At 35.3% G+C, this 16,053-nt stretch overlaps 3 protein-coding genes across 3 annotated transcripts; 1 reads left to right on the top strand and 2 right to left on the bottom strand.

Annotated features, from left to right (window-relative positions):
* The first annotated feature begins 579 nt into the window (after positions 1-579).
* On the top strand, positions 580-4,119 carry LOC140163618 (putative nuclease HARBI1). Its single transcript, XM_072186932.1, has 2 exons — positions 580-844; positions 3,338-4,119. The coding sequence occupies exons 1-2, from the start codon at positions 580-582 to the stop codon at positions 4,117-4,119; spliced, it is 1,047 nt and encodes a 348-aa protein (XP_072043033.1).
* A 5,189-nt stretch (positions 4,120-9,308) lies between these two features.
* Positions 9,309-12,214, bottom strand: LOC140163980 (uncharacterized). The gene is made up of 2 exons (XM_072187269.1): positions 11,911-12,214; positions 9,309-10,096 (listed from the first exon to the last, which is right to left on the bottom strand). The coding sequence occupies exons 1-2, from the start codon at positions 12,015-12,017 to the stop codon at positions 9,835-9,837; spliced, it is 369 nt and encodes a 122-aa protein (XP_072043370.1). The 5' UTR covers positions 12,018-12,214; the 3' UTR covers positions 9,309-9,834.
* A 2,879-nt stretch (positions 12,215-15,093) lies between these two features.
* LOC140163617 (uncharacterized) lies at positions 15,094-15,814 on the bottom strand. Its single transcript, XM_072186931.1, has one exon. It carries the CDS (start codon positions 15,778-15,780, stop codon positions 15,295-15,297), a length of 486 nt encoding a protein of 161 aa, XP_072043032.1. The 5' UTR covers positions 15,781-15,814; the 3' UTR covers positions 15,094-15,294.
* Between the last annotated feature and the right edge of the window lie 239 nt (positions 15,815-16,053).

Genomic DNA, 16,053 nt, shown 5'->3' with positions numbered 1-16,053 from the left:
TGGTACATGCATCAGCTATACCCAGTGTCTAAAAGTTAATGTCCAGAATCGGGGTCAAAGGTCATTAAGGGGATACTTCCGGTATATGACCAAATACTCTAAAATGCTGATGCTGTCGCAAATATATATATAGTACAACAATGTTACTTGGTCATCAGGACCAATAGCTGGTGGCACAAATGTCACATGACCAACTCAAGGTCAAAGGTCATGGAAAGGTCATTATGGCCGAAAATGTTATTTCCTATTATTTTTACTAAAACTGCTACTCCTTACACGAATTACACAGCAAGATGACGTCACTTGACACATGCATTAGCCTTGAGGTCAAAGGTCATACGAAGGTCATTATGGCTGATGTGATTTTCTGTTCTGTTACTAAAAATTCTAAGGGCGGTATGCACAAAGCAGGTTTAACTTTAGACCTAGTCTAAGTAGCATATTTAGACCCGGTCTAAAGTTAAACCTATGCACAAAAGAGGTTTAACTCTAGACTTGGTCTAAACAGGCTTAGACCAGGTCTAAAGTTAGACCATAGCTCAGGGTAGGTTTAACTTTTAGACTGGGTTTAATTTCAATATGGCTGCTGCCTTGGCTGCCACTGCTGAGCTACTCAGGCAGTTACGTGAGCGGCAAAATAGGCCTCAAAGAGTGTACCGTGATCGATCAAACCCCTTTGAGGAACTTTCTGAGAAACAATTCAGGACGAGATATAGAATGTATAAACACACAGCCATTGAGCTTATAGATATGATGGCGCCAGATCTACAGAGGGACACAGAAAGGGGGCATGCCCTACCACCATACTTGCAAGTATTAACTGCTTTACGGTATTATGCAACAGGTAAGCATTTTTATAGTTTTCTTTCTTCTTGATCAGGATGTTTTAATAAATGTTCACACTATGTGGCCTCCAACTTGCCTGCCTAGCCAGGCCCAGGCTACAGTACAGCCATTTCCAGGGTAGGAATGCACATCATAAATTAGTAAGCTTATCTATTTATTAGTGATCCTGCCATGCATTTGGAGGCCTAAATAAGCTCAACTTTAATAATATATTTTATATCTGCATTTAAAAATGATTGGGTCCCGTAGCCAAATGGTAGGCTGTGCAGTAAAATCTACCTAGCTAGGCTATGACTAGAATCTAGACCTAGGCATGACAAGCTCAATAAGCCTACCCATGAATGATTTGACTTTTGAGTAAGCTTGAAACCTGAATAAATGATTGTGTAAAAGTAGAACTAGAAGTGTGGACCAGTGCAGGTCAACTTACTGTCAAATACTTCCAACACTGGCAGATAATAGTCCAATCTTTTATATAAATCCAATCATTTTGTGATACATTGACAGAGCAGTGTGAGTGAGGAGAGTACATACTGACTTTACTGTAACATGCAGAATCATGCATGGGTAGTGAATCATGCATGTACTGAACTGTGCCTGCCTGTGCATGAACTGTACTGGTGAAAGTTCATGAGTGATAAGGTTGCCAGTCCATAATAAAACATTTAGAAAATAAAGTAACTCTCTGAAAATGTCTCTAAAATAGAGGCCAATTTTATATTTATTTTATTTTAATTAATTAGAGTGCTATCATAAATGCAAAAAAAGTTTCCAAAATAATACCGTACTGCTTTAATTTTTTTCTATTTCCCTTGACCTGTTTTCATGGCTGATGTTTCCATTCCTATTTTCCTTTTTTATTTTAATTTACTTGATCCCTTTTCCTTTTTAACTCGTTGATACTTGTTCATAAGTTCTAGTCGCTGTACAGGGTGGTCCAAAATGAACTTTACCCATTTTGAAAGGTTAATTTCTCAGCTCAGCTATTCTCAAAAGCGTTACATATTCTAAATATTCTAAATAGTATATCTTTTTTAAAATATGTGGGGAAAAAGAAGCTAATAGTAACAAAATGGCAGCAGTCCACAGGCAGGCCCGTAACCGGGGATGGGGACCCCTCCTCTTGCCAAAGGTCAAAAAGTCCTCATTTTGACCCAAAAGTCTCATAGAAGTTTTTATGCCGTTTTGGTCAAAAAAGGTCCAATGGAAAAAAATGTCAGAGGCGATTATGGAAGGAGAGGAGGAAATGAACTTAATTTAAAATCAGGTGGACAAAGAAGTAGGCTAATAATAATTAATATTAAGAAAGGGGTAGGCCTAAATAGAAGCAAAACAGGAATGAAAAAAGGTATAGCCTACTCTAATTTAGATTGTCCCTCATCGCAATCAAATAGATTAACTCTTCAATATTCGGAATTTAGAGAGTTAGACCCATTAATTTAACTATTTTCCAAATCCTGGGAAACTGCTTCACCTCACCCCCCCCACCACCACCACCCCTATGGGAACAAGCCTGGAAATAAGCAGACTTGGACCAGGAGCTCAAACAATTTGTTTTTGAACATTGCTCCTGGTTCACTGGGATTTTACAAGCACCAGGAGCAATATTTGAAGAAACACAAGCCATTTCGCATAATAAATCCTTTTCTGCATTTATACTGCATCAAGTGCAAAAACTGGAACCATGCAGGAGCAATTTTCTAAAATAAATTGCTGCTGGTTCATGTGAATGTTAAAAGAACCAGGTGCAATTGATGGCTTTACGAGGGCAATTTGCTTCCCGTGCCCGCTTATTTTCATCAGGCTTGCATGGGAATGCCCACACACGCAGTCTGTTTGGTAGTTGTCATTTTAATATCACTAAATTTGCATATGTTAATGTAGGCATAGCCTAGGTATATGTAAACTAATTCTTTCCTTTATTCCATTTAATATATCAAAGTTATTTTTATAACCTATTAGTATTCCCTATTCTAGAAAAAAAACAGCACAATTTTTTTGGATTAAAAACATGAAAAATGTTATCCTATTTTGCCTAATTGAAACATAGCTAAATTCCAATCCTTTTGTTAGTCCTAACTAACAATAAAAGTCAAATTTTAATATTTGGCCAATTTTTTGAAATATTAGGGCCAAAAACATGCATTTTTATGGTGTTTTTTTATGCATTGACAATCAAGCCCAAAGACGCGACGTGTATTAAGACTAATTTCAGGGCATTCCAATTTTTGGAAAAGACATGTTTCATTCTTTAATATAAAAAAGTGAAAAGTAGAGCAAAATTTTGGCATATACTCAAGATTTTGAATGCTTAGACCTGTTCAAAGGCTGTAATCTTTGACTCAAATGTCAGAAAACATGCTGAAAATGCATGTTTTTGGCTTTTTTCAAGACATTAGTAAAATTGTGAACTTTTTCTTTTATCTCCAGTTCATTTTATCTCCAGTGCATGGACTTATTACAAATGCATTTTTAACTCTTAATATTGCAGGATCATTCCAAAGTGTAGTTGGTGACCTCTATGGTATCGATCAGGGCACAGTAAGCAGGGTAGTTTGTGATGTATCACCACTTATTGCACGACGACGAGGGCAATTCATCCAATTCATTAGCGACCAGCAAGATCTGCAGCAGCGTCAGTTGGATTTCTTCAACTACTGCAACTTCCCTGGGGTACTTGGTGCCATAGACTGTACTCATGTTCCGATTCAAAGTCCAGGAGGCCCTAATGCTTTGTACTTCATGAATAGGAAAAGGAGATACAGTATTAACACACAGATTGTATGTGATATGGAGGGTAGAATTCTCAACATCGTAGCTCGTTGGCCTGGGAGCGCTCACGACTCCCGAATTTTCAACGAGTCATCATTGAAGGCAGAATTAGAAAGAGGACAAATCGAAGGACATCTTCTTGGAGATAGCGGATACCCATGTTTGCGATACCTGATGACCCCTCTTCTAGCTCCAGCAAATGCAGCAGATGAGAGATACAATAAAGCCCAAATCAGAGGCAGGAATGTCATCGAGAGGTTAAATGGCATGTTGAAAAGGCGATTTCCCTGCTTGAATCATATGCGGATCAAGCTAGATACTGTCTTTGCTGTCATCATAGCATGTGCTACATTGTTTAACTTTCTGTTGGTACGACGAGATCCTGCAATTCCAACAAAATTGCCAGAGCAGATCCCAGGAAATGTAAGGCCACTTCGCAACTTGCGGCAAACAGGTAACCTGAAGAGACAGCAGCTCATCCGTGAACACTTTGGCAATTGAGTGTTATAGAAATGTGTTATCTTCCATGTGAAGAGGTTTGAACTATAGAAGGTAAAGAATGACCATATTATTTTGAGACATTCATTTAGGTTAATAGAGCATTGAACTTAATGAACCTTTATAGTTGCTGAATTTTTGGAGTTATTTTAACCAGTTGTATAGGCGACAAAAAAACAACCTGTTCTCATCAGTGTTCTGCAGGTCAAATAGGTGATATGATTAGGGGAAATGAGTTCAATAAAGGTTTTTCAAACTTTGTAATGGGGAGAGGATAGGGGTAACTTTTAAAGTCTTAAGTAGGGCTATATCCAGAGGAATAATTTCACTGAGTGCAATTACATAAAGATCATTGCACTACTAAAAGGGAATCAATTTGGCCAAAACAAACCTTATAAAATAATGTTTTGTAGGGCAAACAAAGTACCGTATCTAGGATATTTTCTATTTATGGAACAGAATATGATAATTGTTATCTTGATAGTTGTCAGACAAAACAATCTAAATAATCACACAAACTGTAACACGTACATGTACTGATCAGTTAAAACAACTTGTATTTGATAAACTATTATGCATTCAATAAATTGTGTTTTGTAATTAATTGGACACTCTTTGTGCCGAACAATCCAAAAACTGTATTTATCAATTAAACACATTCTCTTGCTATATATTCATCAAAGTTCATCTGTGTTGGTATATTGAATGATTAAAGTTAATAACTTTTGATTGAAACACAAAAAAGTTATTCATATATATACATATTATTATTAAAAACTCACATCTTTAAAAGGGGTTTGATAGCAACATTTGCACATTATTTTTGTGGGATGTGAGAGCACATCAGACAAATCAAACTGCATTCTGAATTTGAGGAATGCCCTTCAGATATCAAATAGTTTTGATTACTTGAAATTTGTGATATAATACAAATTCTATGCCAAATTATCAAAAATTAATATTTTTGATATTTAGCTGTCCTCAAAGTAGTTAAATTTTAAAAATCTAATGATCATGTACTTCAAGTGTATTTAGGTGGGAAGAAAAGCCATACAAGATATAGAAATTTGTCCCAAAAAGACTTAAACATTTGAGGTCTTTTGGAAACAAATATTTATCTTCAATATGAAAGGTCAAAATCATTTGATATTTAGCTGTCCTCAAAGTTGTTTAATTTTAAAAATCTAATGATCATGTACTTCAAGTGTATTTAGGTGGAGGAAAAGCCATACATCATTTGAAAATTTTGACCCTTTGTATTGAAGATATAGAATTTTGTCCCAAAAAGACCTAAACATTTGAGGTCTTTTGGGAAAAAAATATTTATCTTCAATATGAAAGGTCAAAATCATTTTCAACGATGATGGCTTTTGCTCCAACATACATGCACTTTAAGTTCATATCATTAGATTTATAAAGTTTAATTACTTTGAGGACTGTTAAATATCAAAGATATTTATAGGTTAACATAGGTTATTGTTGGGAGTGAAATTGTACAAAATAATGTACACATACTGAGATGTCGATACGGCTATTATGCATGAGCCCGAAGGGGGGAGTGCATTAGATATTAGATGCACCAACATTTCAAGTGCATTATTATGTACAATTTCTCGATACGTATTTATTAACCTATTTCATACACAACTGAAAATTCCTGTGATTTTTGATATTTCTATAACAAAATTGTCGTTAAAAATGTTGTAAAATGCGTGCACCCAAAAGAACAATGAACGTGGAGTGTGCGCCAGTCACCGAGCACCACTACATGGTGTCCCTGGAAGCTCCTGGAAGAACTGTATCGTCGGAAACTGAATTTTTGGGGTATTTTAACACATAAACCAAACATAACTAAATAGCTGATGTGGTTGAAAAATATATATGCAGCTACATGTATGACATACTTTTTGAATTTTGGCAATTGATCGCTCACCTCCATTTTTGAAATAAAAGAATTTCAGAAACTACCTCATTTTCAGCCCATGCCACAGAGTCAATTATTTGTCAATGACAGTAGACACATCATGCGCTAATGATGCGCAGTGATTAACACTCCGAATACAGATCAACGATTGATATTTGAATATGTGTAAAGGTTTGAAAATGAGGGAGTTTTGTATAATTCTTGTATGTCATGAACGATGTGGTCAATTGTCAATATTCAAAAAGTACTTATAATAAAACATTAGTTCATTTTGTCAAACTTGTTTGATTTTCCTTTTTTTGTTCCTTTTAACTTCATTGAACTTGTGTTACAAATCTTACAAATTTTATGTACCATAAAAAGACTTATGTGCCAAATTACCGTTCAGGATTTAACCTAGTTTGTGTTAAAAGTGATGATAGAAAGCAAGCAGTCCACTATGTCATTTCAAAACTTTCTTTTAAAACAATCATAATAAACACATTTATCAGTGGCGTAGATTTCTTTTTGACATGGGGGGGGTGGAAATAAAATATTAAAGTATAGTGAATCCAGCACCTATGGCGACAGAATGACCCAGTAAACACAAAAACGTTTTAAAAACGTTTTAAATAAGTAATATTTTGGCTTTTGGTTTAGGTAAAACGTTTTAATAACATTAAAATGTCGGGTTATATAAAGGTCATGATAACGTTTTAAAACGTTTTGTATGAAAACACACTACAACAATATTTTTAAATGTTTTCAAAAATGTTATTGTAAAATATTTTTGCAAACATTTTTGCCAAATATTGTGTCAATACTTAAATAACATTATGTTAAAATATTTGAACCCAGCAAACACAGAAATGTTCTTAAAATGTTTTTTCAAAACCTTTTAATAACATTTAAATGTCGGGTTATATTTGGTCATGAAAACGTTTTTAAAACGTTATTGAAAATATTTTGGGCAAACATTTTTCGCAAAATATTTTTTCAACCGCAAAATAACATTCTGTTTTGGATGTTTTGTATCAAGTTTTCAAGAATGTTTTTGGAATGTTATTTAAACGTTTTTATACCCTTTATATAACCCGACATTTAAACGTTTTCTGTAAAACATTTTTGTTTGCTGAGCAGTAGATTATCAAAAAATGTTTTTTAAGGTTACGAAAACGTTTTATACCCTTAATATACCCTTTATATAACCCGACATTTAAACGTTTTCTGACAACCTTTTATAACCTTTTGCGAATGATGTCCAAAACGTTTTGTGTTTGCTGGGAAGTCTATGGTACAAATGTGGGCAAAGCGCGCGAAAAATTATACTATTTTGAAGCTTAACTGATGAAATACGGTGCAAAAGTGGAATAAATGCGCACGAGGTGCCCGAAAATTTCCACTTTTGGGGCTGAAATGAGCAAATATGGGGTTAATTTGGTCATAAACCCATATTCAGGTGTCAACATTGGGGAGGGTGATTGTATGGACCACCCCCTGACAAAATATTTGGGGGGGGGGGGGTAAATCCCCCATCACCACGGGATCTACGCCTATGACATTTATACATTACATAAACCTAACTATACCCATTCACAATCCCCTTTAATATGAGATAAAACTCAAAACATAACAGAAAAAGAAACCGAAAAAAAGCCAGCTATTTTTCTTAAATTTTTGATACATCATTTTGTCTGAATTGACCAAATGTACATACACCCACAATTTGTTATTTAATAAAGCCAAAACCTAATGTATGACTTGCTCCACAGCAACGCCTTAAAATATTTTCTGAATTTCTACTTTTTGCACCATTTGAATGACCATTTGAAAGACTAAACCTGAAATGCTTTAATTATAGTAAGATCTCAAATTTAATAATAAACTCGGGTATCTCCGATCGAGTGCTGGATCAACACATCACGTGCGTGTGCCGGGTGCGTGTGTTACGGTGTGTATCATTGAATCATTGTATGACATACCATATATTAATGCATGTTGCTATTTATCTTGCGCCTTGTTTGTACATCCTCATCATTTATGAGGTAGCACAAAGAAAATTGCTATCATTCCAGCACCCATGTATTACATGATGCAGTCATGTCTACAGTAGAATTCATCTCGACCTTTGCAGGACTTAACCCCATTAAAAGCTATTAAACCAAGATAACACTCATTGAAACAGCTCAACTGATTAAATCGGATCTTCTCTGGTTGTGCACAAGTGTCTGTTTTCATGTTCTCAAACCACAAGTAAATATTATTGTTTTCACAATCGAGATACCAGTTTATTATCCATTACATTTTAAGTTGATGCACGATAGCCCCTTCATCAAAATTCAAACGCAACTATAGCTTCAAATTTTGGGAGTGGATTGTATTGAATTTAAGCCTATTTTACAAAATGAGCTCAATTGACCTTTGACATCACTATTATGATGTCACCTTGAACACAACCATTTCATTCTTCAGGTGACACAAAAATGAGTGAGCAAAGTTTGTGTTTATACGTTTCATTAATTTGAATAATTCAAATTCATACGGTATTCACATGTATCTTTGACTACTTGAATTACTTTTACATCATGCTACATGAGTTTTCAAAACACCTTGGTATGAGGATGATAAAGACTGAGGATTAAAACCAAAAATCATAACATAATTTTGTTGGGTTTTTTTTGTCTAGTAAACTTGTTATAGGAGGATTAAACATAATGTTTAAGACAAAACAAACTGCTAAGTATTCTGCTAAGATGTCAAAAGATGTATCATATCGTACAGTTATTTTTCCACCAAAATTGCGATCAATTTTGTTTCCGAGTCATGTTCAGAGGGGTTCAGAGCTAATACATCAGATTTTACCATGCACAGTGTAGGACTGGTGGGGAGTAGGTCTATTGAGTTTTGAGTATAAAATTATGAAGCAGTCCAAAATGAACTGGAGGGATCCAAAACCTTCTGCAACACAGATACAGGGTGATTTAAAATGAACTGTACCCAAATTCAAAAATTAAAATTAAATACTTACCGACATTAAGTGTTTGTAAGCTGTAACAGGGCATTATGTTTCCTATTATTGGTGAAAAAATCATGTCTTTCCCTCAAATGGTTTTGAAGAAAAGTACATTTTTATAAAACACACCAATTGTGTTATGCGGTAGAGAACATGAATAAACTTAGTGTTGGTCTAAAAGTGGGATGATTAATTGAAAATGCGATATCTTCTGACTAAAACCACTTATTATCAAAATATCAAAAATTCTAATACAGAACACTTATCACTGCTTTCTATGATAGTTTTTTGATATGTACAATATCTGTGAATATAAAAAATGGGTTAAGTTGGGTACAGTTCATTTTAAAGGAGTATTTCGTGATCCTAGCATCCTCTTTTTATGACATTTTCAGTACATATCCACGAAAAAAGCATATTCCCAAAATTTCAGTTGATTCCGATTTTGCGTTTGCGAGTTATGCATGATTATGTGTATTACACTGCTCCATAGACAATACGTTGTAATTTCGTTCTGGTGCACCAGAACGAAATTCAAATTTCGTGATATCTTTGCTAAACGAATTAATCTGCAAGAAATATTTTGCACATAAACATTATGTAGCCAGAGTATACAGTGATATAAAAATCGCAACTTTTTTTGAGAAAAGTGGGGGGATGAGGCTGTGGATCACGAAATGCCCTTTTAAATCACCCTGTAGGCTGCTTGAAATCCATCAATACCTCGATCCCCAATCCCCATACCAAAGTATACTAAACACCTATAGTAATTAAAATTTACTTTATTTATTATGTCATAAGCTTAAAGGTTGCCGGAAAGGCTAGTGATTTGAAAATTGCCTAATTTTGTCTGCTCAAATTCCAGGATGGCTGTCTGTCTTTTGATATCCAGAATTTCCATCTTTACTGCATGTCTCTCCTGTTTCATCCTCAATGCTGCCAGTGATGATTCTCGTTGAATCTTCAACAACTCTTCCTCTAGTGGTGTCATAGTTGGTTTATCCTCCTGAGCTGCATACTTGGCAGGTGACACACTCCGTTTGCGTTTAGTTGGGGTGATAGAACTGAAAGAAGCACACACATTAATTTCATTACTATTTATTGTTTAATTTTGTTCACTAGAGGGAGTTATACACATATATGCAAAATGCCCAGGGCAAAAATGTATTATTCATATAATTTACAATTACAACTTTGTGTTTTGCAAGTTTGAGCATGAAATACATGAAATGTTATGAATACCTTACTTGTTTTGGTGTTGAGAAAATATCTTACTGAAATATGCTGTGTACTTTTATACTTTTTAGGGAGTGTTCATGAATACTTTGATGGGGGGCTGGATTTCCTCAATTTTTTTTCACTCAAAACTTTTTGACCATGCACCCCTCGATGAACCGCTAAACTTTTTTGACCCCCATTTTTTTTAAAGACAAAACTTTTTCACAGAATCTGCAGGCTACATGTACTAAAGTAACCTCACTCCCCCCATGACAAAATTCATAAAAACTATATTCAGGAGTGAACTCTTCATGACTTTATCCAGGGAATGGATGGAATAGTAACCTCATATTCCTCATGCCAATTATTCATAAAGCTGTTCAGTAGCTTACGGTGAAGTTATTTCGGACCCAGGGATGATGTTTCAATTATGAAACATTCCTAACTTACCCACGAACATAGTTAATTTTAACAAGGGCATATAAACATGGTATATTTGCATTATTTTGTATCCCAACCATTTATAACAATTTATAAAATCTGGAACTTTTAAATTTTCACTCAAACATGTACGGTACCTGCGACAAAACATCGATTCACTGTGAATGGCCATGCACCAGACCACTTTTGGAAGGAGTATGTCTAAGCAGCCCATTTCAGATCGATGGGTGAAAGGGAGTAGGATTCAGGCACTTATCAAAAGTGGCTCCTAGTTGGCATGCGTATTGCCCATGCAGGCCTACCCAGTGTGGTATAATGTGGTGGTGGTGGTTGGGCAGGGACTGCCTTTTGAGGAGAGCGAGAGCAATCACTCTCTATTGTTGCTCTCCTTAAATCTGATATAGAAGAATGATTTTTAGCTAGCTCTCCTCAGTTGACTATTCTCTCCTTACATTCTATTGCAAATGCTCTAAACAGCTCTTCTAAACGGCTCAAGAGCTATTTTAATGTTCTCCTGCAAATTCCAAAAGACAGTCCCTGGTTGGGGTGGGGGGGGGGGGGGTGAACCTCCAAATATGGATAGGTTGATTTGTAACACTAATTTCAACCACACTAAAACTCCTAAAGAAAATTTACCCCCAAATAGTGTACAATTGGCCCGGTGATATTACATTCATCACCTCCCCCTGTCACTGTGGTTAGTAAGATTTAAGGTGACTAGCATGGAAGGCTTAACCCAAGTATTCGATTGAAAAACTTGTTTTTTCGATTGAAAATCCAAGTGTTTCAAATCCATTTGAAAAACAAAGTTATAGTGATAAACAAAGTTATTTTCAATCGAAAAACCAATTAAGTTATTTTCAATCGAAAATCCAACATTTTCGAATCAGTTTAAAAAATCAAGCTTTTTCAAATTTGAAAAACCAAGTTTTTTCGAATTTTATAAACCAAGTTTTTCAATTGAATATCTTGGTTTATAGGCGAAAATCTTGCTTTTTCAAATCGGAAAAATTGGTTTACCGATACAAATTCGAAAGACTTGGATTTTCGATTGAAAAACCAAGTTTTCGATTGAAAAACTTGGTTTATCGGCGAAAAACTTGGTTTATCTGCGAAAAAATTTGAATTATTGCACATTACGCCTTCCATGCATATGGCCAGATAAATGATAAATCATCTTACCATATACCGTAATGACAATGTGAACATACTGACATACCTCTTAGTCTTGGTGGGTGTAGCGACGGCAGCGATACCTTCAACATATTCGTTTTTCATCTTCCTCTCCTCTAACTCTGCAATTTCAATGGTGTCTTCTGGATCCATGCTGAAAAATAAACGCAATGAAGAAATTATAAATTACAATATTATGGTCCAGGAAAATTGAGCTGATCTTCAATATCCCGTCTCATTCCCCAAGTCCGACACCTTTTCTTTGACTCTCTTCATTTCACCTTTCTTCTTCAACATTTTTATCTCTTTCATTCTTTAACAATATGTTTAATATCTTTTTTTCATATATGCTCTGTTGCATTATTCTCTGCATGGCATAGCTGTGTTTGCAAAAAATGAAGGTGACGCAAAACAGGAATGATATTATTAGGGAACAACCCTAATGTTTGATGAAAGTCATTTCGTTAGAAGGCTAATCCCTCACCCACCCCTCTAATGTAAGTGCATGTCAAATATCCAAAATGCCAAACTGTATTCATAGGATGCAGGGCCGTCGCTCTGATGGATCGGGGGGGTGCGACAGGATATAAATAACATCAATGTTAATAATCTTATTTTAAAATATTTTTCTTCGTACTTTTTTTGGCATGAAGAATCAAATTGCGGCTGTTTAAAAAAAAAAATTGCAGGTTACGAGTACTGCACTCTATATTGATTTGAAATCATTTTGAAGCAACCACTGTATGTCAATATTGTACTTCAGAAAATACAAAAATTTTAAAATTATATGTGAAATCTTTAAAAAAAATACCCACTTTGCTTGATTATGTTTTAACTAATTTGTTTACAAACGTAATTGGACTTTTTGACCCCCCTCCCGCCCTAACGAAAGGACTTTCGTTGGCTTTCGTTTATAGGACTTCATCAAACTTTTGGGTTGCTCCCTTAGTAGACCAAGATTCAGCTAAACATTCTCAAAACAACACCCTGTTCATTTACCATATGACTTGTCTTTATGACTCCCCTATTAGTAAACATGCAGTAAATGAAAACTATATAAGAAATACATGCAATAGGCCTACCATACATGAAATAAATGGTTTCATGTAAAAAGTACTGTAAATGAAATAGAAATCAATTAATAAAAAAATTAATATTGAATAAATTAATCAAAATATTCAAATAAATAAATAAATTACACGTAACAAAAAATTCAGTAAATAATATATTTATAATAGTAGCTGGTACCTGTAATCAATTACCAATAATTAAATAAAATAAAATTGATCAAAATGAATAACATGTAAACCAATAACTAAGTAAATATAACAATCATAACAATAATAAATAAATAAATAAATACATGTGCAAATAATAAATAAAATTAATCAAAATATTAATGAATAATTAAAATTTCATGTTTACAAAAAAAAAATAGACAAATAAAAAAAATAATGAACCAAATAAAATTATTAATTAATAAATAAATGAGGTAAAAAATTAACAAAGTAAACATTACAAAAATAAAAATTAAGAAATTAATCAATGATAAGTAGGCCTACTAGTAATTAAATGAAGAACGTCCATAATTTATATTTAAAACCTGGTGGTACTTTTCTTTCTCATAAAAGTAACAAATCAAATCTCTAAATCAAGTGATAATGTTATCCTTATCCAACAGGCAACATTACTCATGAACTCTACACACATGCATGTCACTGTACATTGGCCAAAGATGTGCACCAGGCCGTTGCAACTCGTATACCAGCGCAATGCAAAAAGGTGGAGACACCGTCGGCTTCCCCCGTGTATTACCCGCCAGCGCCATTGATAAGTCACGGCCGCTGCCATTAATATTGAATATTGCTACAATTTATTTGTTTATGTTTCTTATATTCTTTCTTTTATAACTGTGACCATTTATACATGTACTTTAAATATTAACTGTCATTACTGTATCCGTTTGTTTGGTAAATTTTCATAAAATATTGATAAATTGAAGAATTTGTCATTAAACCCTGGGCGCCGCCATTTTAGAAAAGTGAAGAAAAATGCTGCTGCCACCACGATAGTACTAAAAGCTACCTAAAAAAATATGCGTAGTGCTGTGGAGACTTACGTTAACATGACGTCACGAATATGCTAATTAAAGAAAAATGCTGCTGCCATCTACGTCCACATGTTGCAAGCGTGACGATCGCTGACCTCACATCGACGCTTGGAGTTGCAATTCCATCGCACTACGTGCTCTATTCTTTATTCCATGTGTGCACTCACATTGAGCTGTCTGCACAATTGAGGTTGACTGTGCACCATGCTGCTGCTAGTAGTGCAATTTTTCCCGAAGATGTTGGTGTATTTTTAGTCCAAACTTGAAGGATTTAATATGATTTTGAAGTAAACTTTTGCTTCAAATTAAGGTAGGACATCAAAGCCTTCAGATAGTCATATTTGAAGGCTTGAATTTAAACTGTGATGCCAACAAAATTGCGGGCAAAATTGTCATTTGTTAGTGAATGTTACTCTGTACATCGATCATCATTGATGCCATGACCTACTACATGCTATTACATACATCATGACATGCACTACCGAGAGCTGGACTAGGCCTAGAGCTGCCTAGGGGCTAGGCCCCGGGGCTAGGCCTGGCCTATGATATCTCATCATATATATATGGGGTCTTCATCTAAAAATCTTGACTAAAACATTGTCACTTTCAGCTAGGCCTCGCCATGCTTGCAAGTTGCAGTAAAAATGTCTAAATGACAATTAATATATACCAGTACCACACACAAAAGTTAAGTTTTAAGGTTTAATGTGATTATTTTTTACACATGTGTATACATTATTTCTTAGTTTGATGTGGCGCTGACATCAACTGTTTCTGTTTACTGAGCTGTTTCTTGTGTGCATGTATGCGGTATTCATCATGGTATTGCGGTGTCAAACATGCAAATAAGCACGGCTGTGCGTATGTACGCCAGCGGTGAGCATCCGCTAGATACTTGAACATGTGAAGCTGCGTCTAATGAAATATGTATAAGTCACTGCCACATCAAGGAGAAAAATGATATAGCATGTGACGTACAAAAATGACGGTATCGTAGGCCTCGTCAATGACAATTTCCTATACCGCCCCTACTTGGTACTAAAATTTGGTAGCATAGATTGTCGCCAGGCGCTCATTAGTCGCCGGTGCTGCAGCTACTTGAAGTACATGATTGTATATGTGTATGTGTGCTGTCACGCTGTACGCATTGTTATTTTCGCCTCAACATTATTAGTGGAAGTATACACTCTCGTCAAAGGTTAATATGGGTTTTTATTGCTAGCGCCTACTGTCATGAGTATTGGCTTTTCCAACTAGGCCTGTAGCCTAGGATTGGGAAGGTGACCGTTGGTCCGTTATTACATAATATCATGAATAAACTTACTTTTCTTTGTCATCGTCAACTGTTCCAGGTTGGAACCCCTGCGAATTTAGGAAATCTGTAGGGGCCAACTGAGTACCAGCTGGGAGTGACATGGTACCATCATCGTCATAAGAATTACACATTTGTAGAAAGTCCTGTGGTACAAGTTCTTTGATTGCTAAAGACATAGCTGATGGCAGTGGAGCAGGTGGGCCTCCACCCGTTTGCCCAGGCTTCTGCAGTGCAAACTCCCTCTTTGCAGCCAACTTCATCCTTTTCCATTGCTCCTTTATCTGTTTTAAATCTCTGATACTCCCAAACTTCGACGTAAAACCAAGGTGTACTGCCGCCCATGCACTGTCCTTCTTCTTTTTGGACGATTTGTCACATTCCTTATTTTCTATAATCTTGATTTGCTCTGAAATCAACTGTAGTAGATAATCCTTTTCTCTTGGCTCCCAGTTAGATGATCTTATTGTTGGTTTAACATCAACACTTGCCATATTGCAGCACAAATTCAAGCCAAGTTAAGCTTACCAAAACTAATAACTGATGAAATTAAACCAAATGGTTCACTGAGCATGCTCAGTTCAATTAACTTACCTTTTTAGACCTGGTCTAAGTTTGACCTCAGTGGTCTAAGTTTGACCTCAGCTGAGGTCAAACTTAGACTGAAGGTTTAAGACTTAAACCCAGGTTTAGTTAAACCTCCTTTTGTGCAAGAGTTTAAAGTTAGACCCAGGTTTAACTTTAGACTGAGTCTAGTTAGACCAAGT

The sequence above is a fragment of the Amphiura filiformis genome, chromosome 11 (genome assembly GCF_039555335.1).
Source record: "Amphiura filiformis chromosome 11, Afil_fr2py, whole genome shotgun sequence".
Lineage (NCBI taxonomy): Eukaryota > Metazoa > Echinodermata > Ophiuroidea > Amphilepidida > Amphiuridae > Amphiura > Amphiura filiformis.
The sequence above is the reverse complement of the archived record's forward strand: the minus strand, read 5'-3'. Positions and strand labels throughout refer to the sequence as shown.

What these genes read in the sequence shown, in the direction of transcription:
- LOC140163618 (XM_072186932.1), top strand. Translation starts at nt 580, where the DNA reads ATGGCTGCTGCCTTGGCTGCCACTGCTGAGCTACTCAGGCAGTTACGT. An exon ending in TTTACGGTATTATGCAACAG is followed by an intron (nt 845 to 3,337) that starts GTAAGCATTTTT and finishes TTAATATTGCAG; the next exon opens with GATCATTCCAAAGTGTAGTT.
- LOC140163980 (XM_072187269.1), bottom strand. Translation starts at nt 12,017, where the DNA reads ATGGATCCAGAAGACACCATTGAAATTGCAGAGTTAGAGGAGAGGAAG. An exon ending in ACACCCACCAAGACTAAGAG is followed by an intron (nt 10,097 to 11,910) that starts GTATGTCAGTAT and finishes TGCTTCTTTCAG; the next exon opens with TTCTATCACCCCAACTAAAC.
- LOC140163617 (XM_072186931.1), bottom strand. Translation starts at nt 15,780, where the DNA reads ATGGCAAGTGTTGATGTTAAACCAACAATAAGATCATCTAACTGGGAG.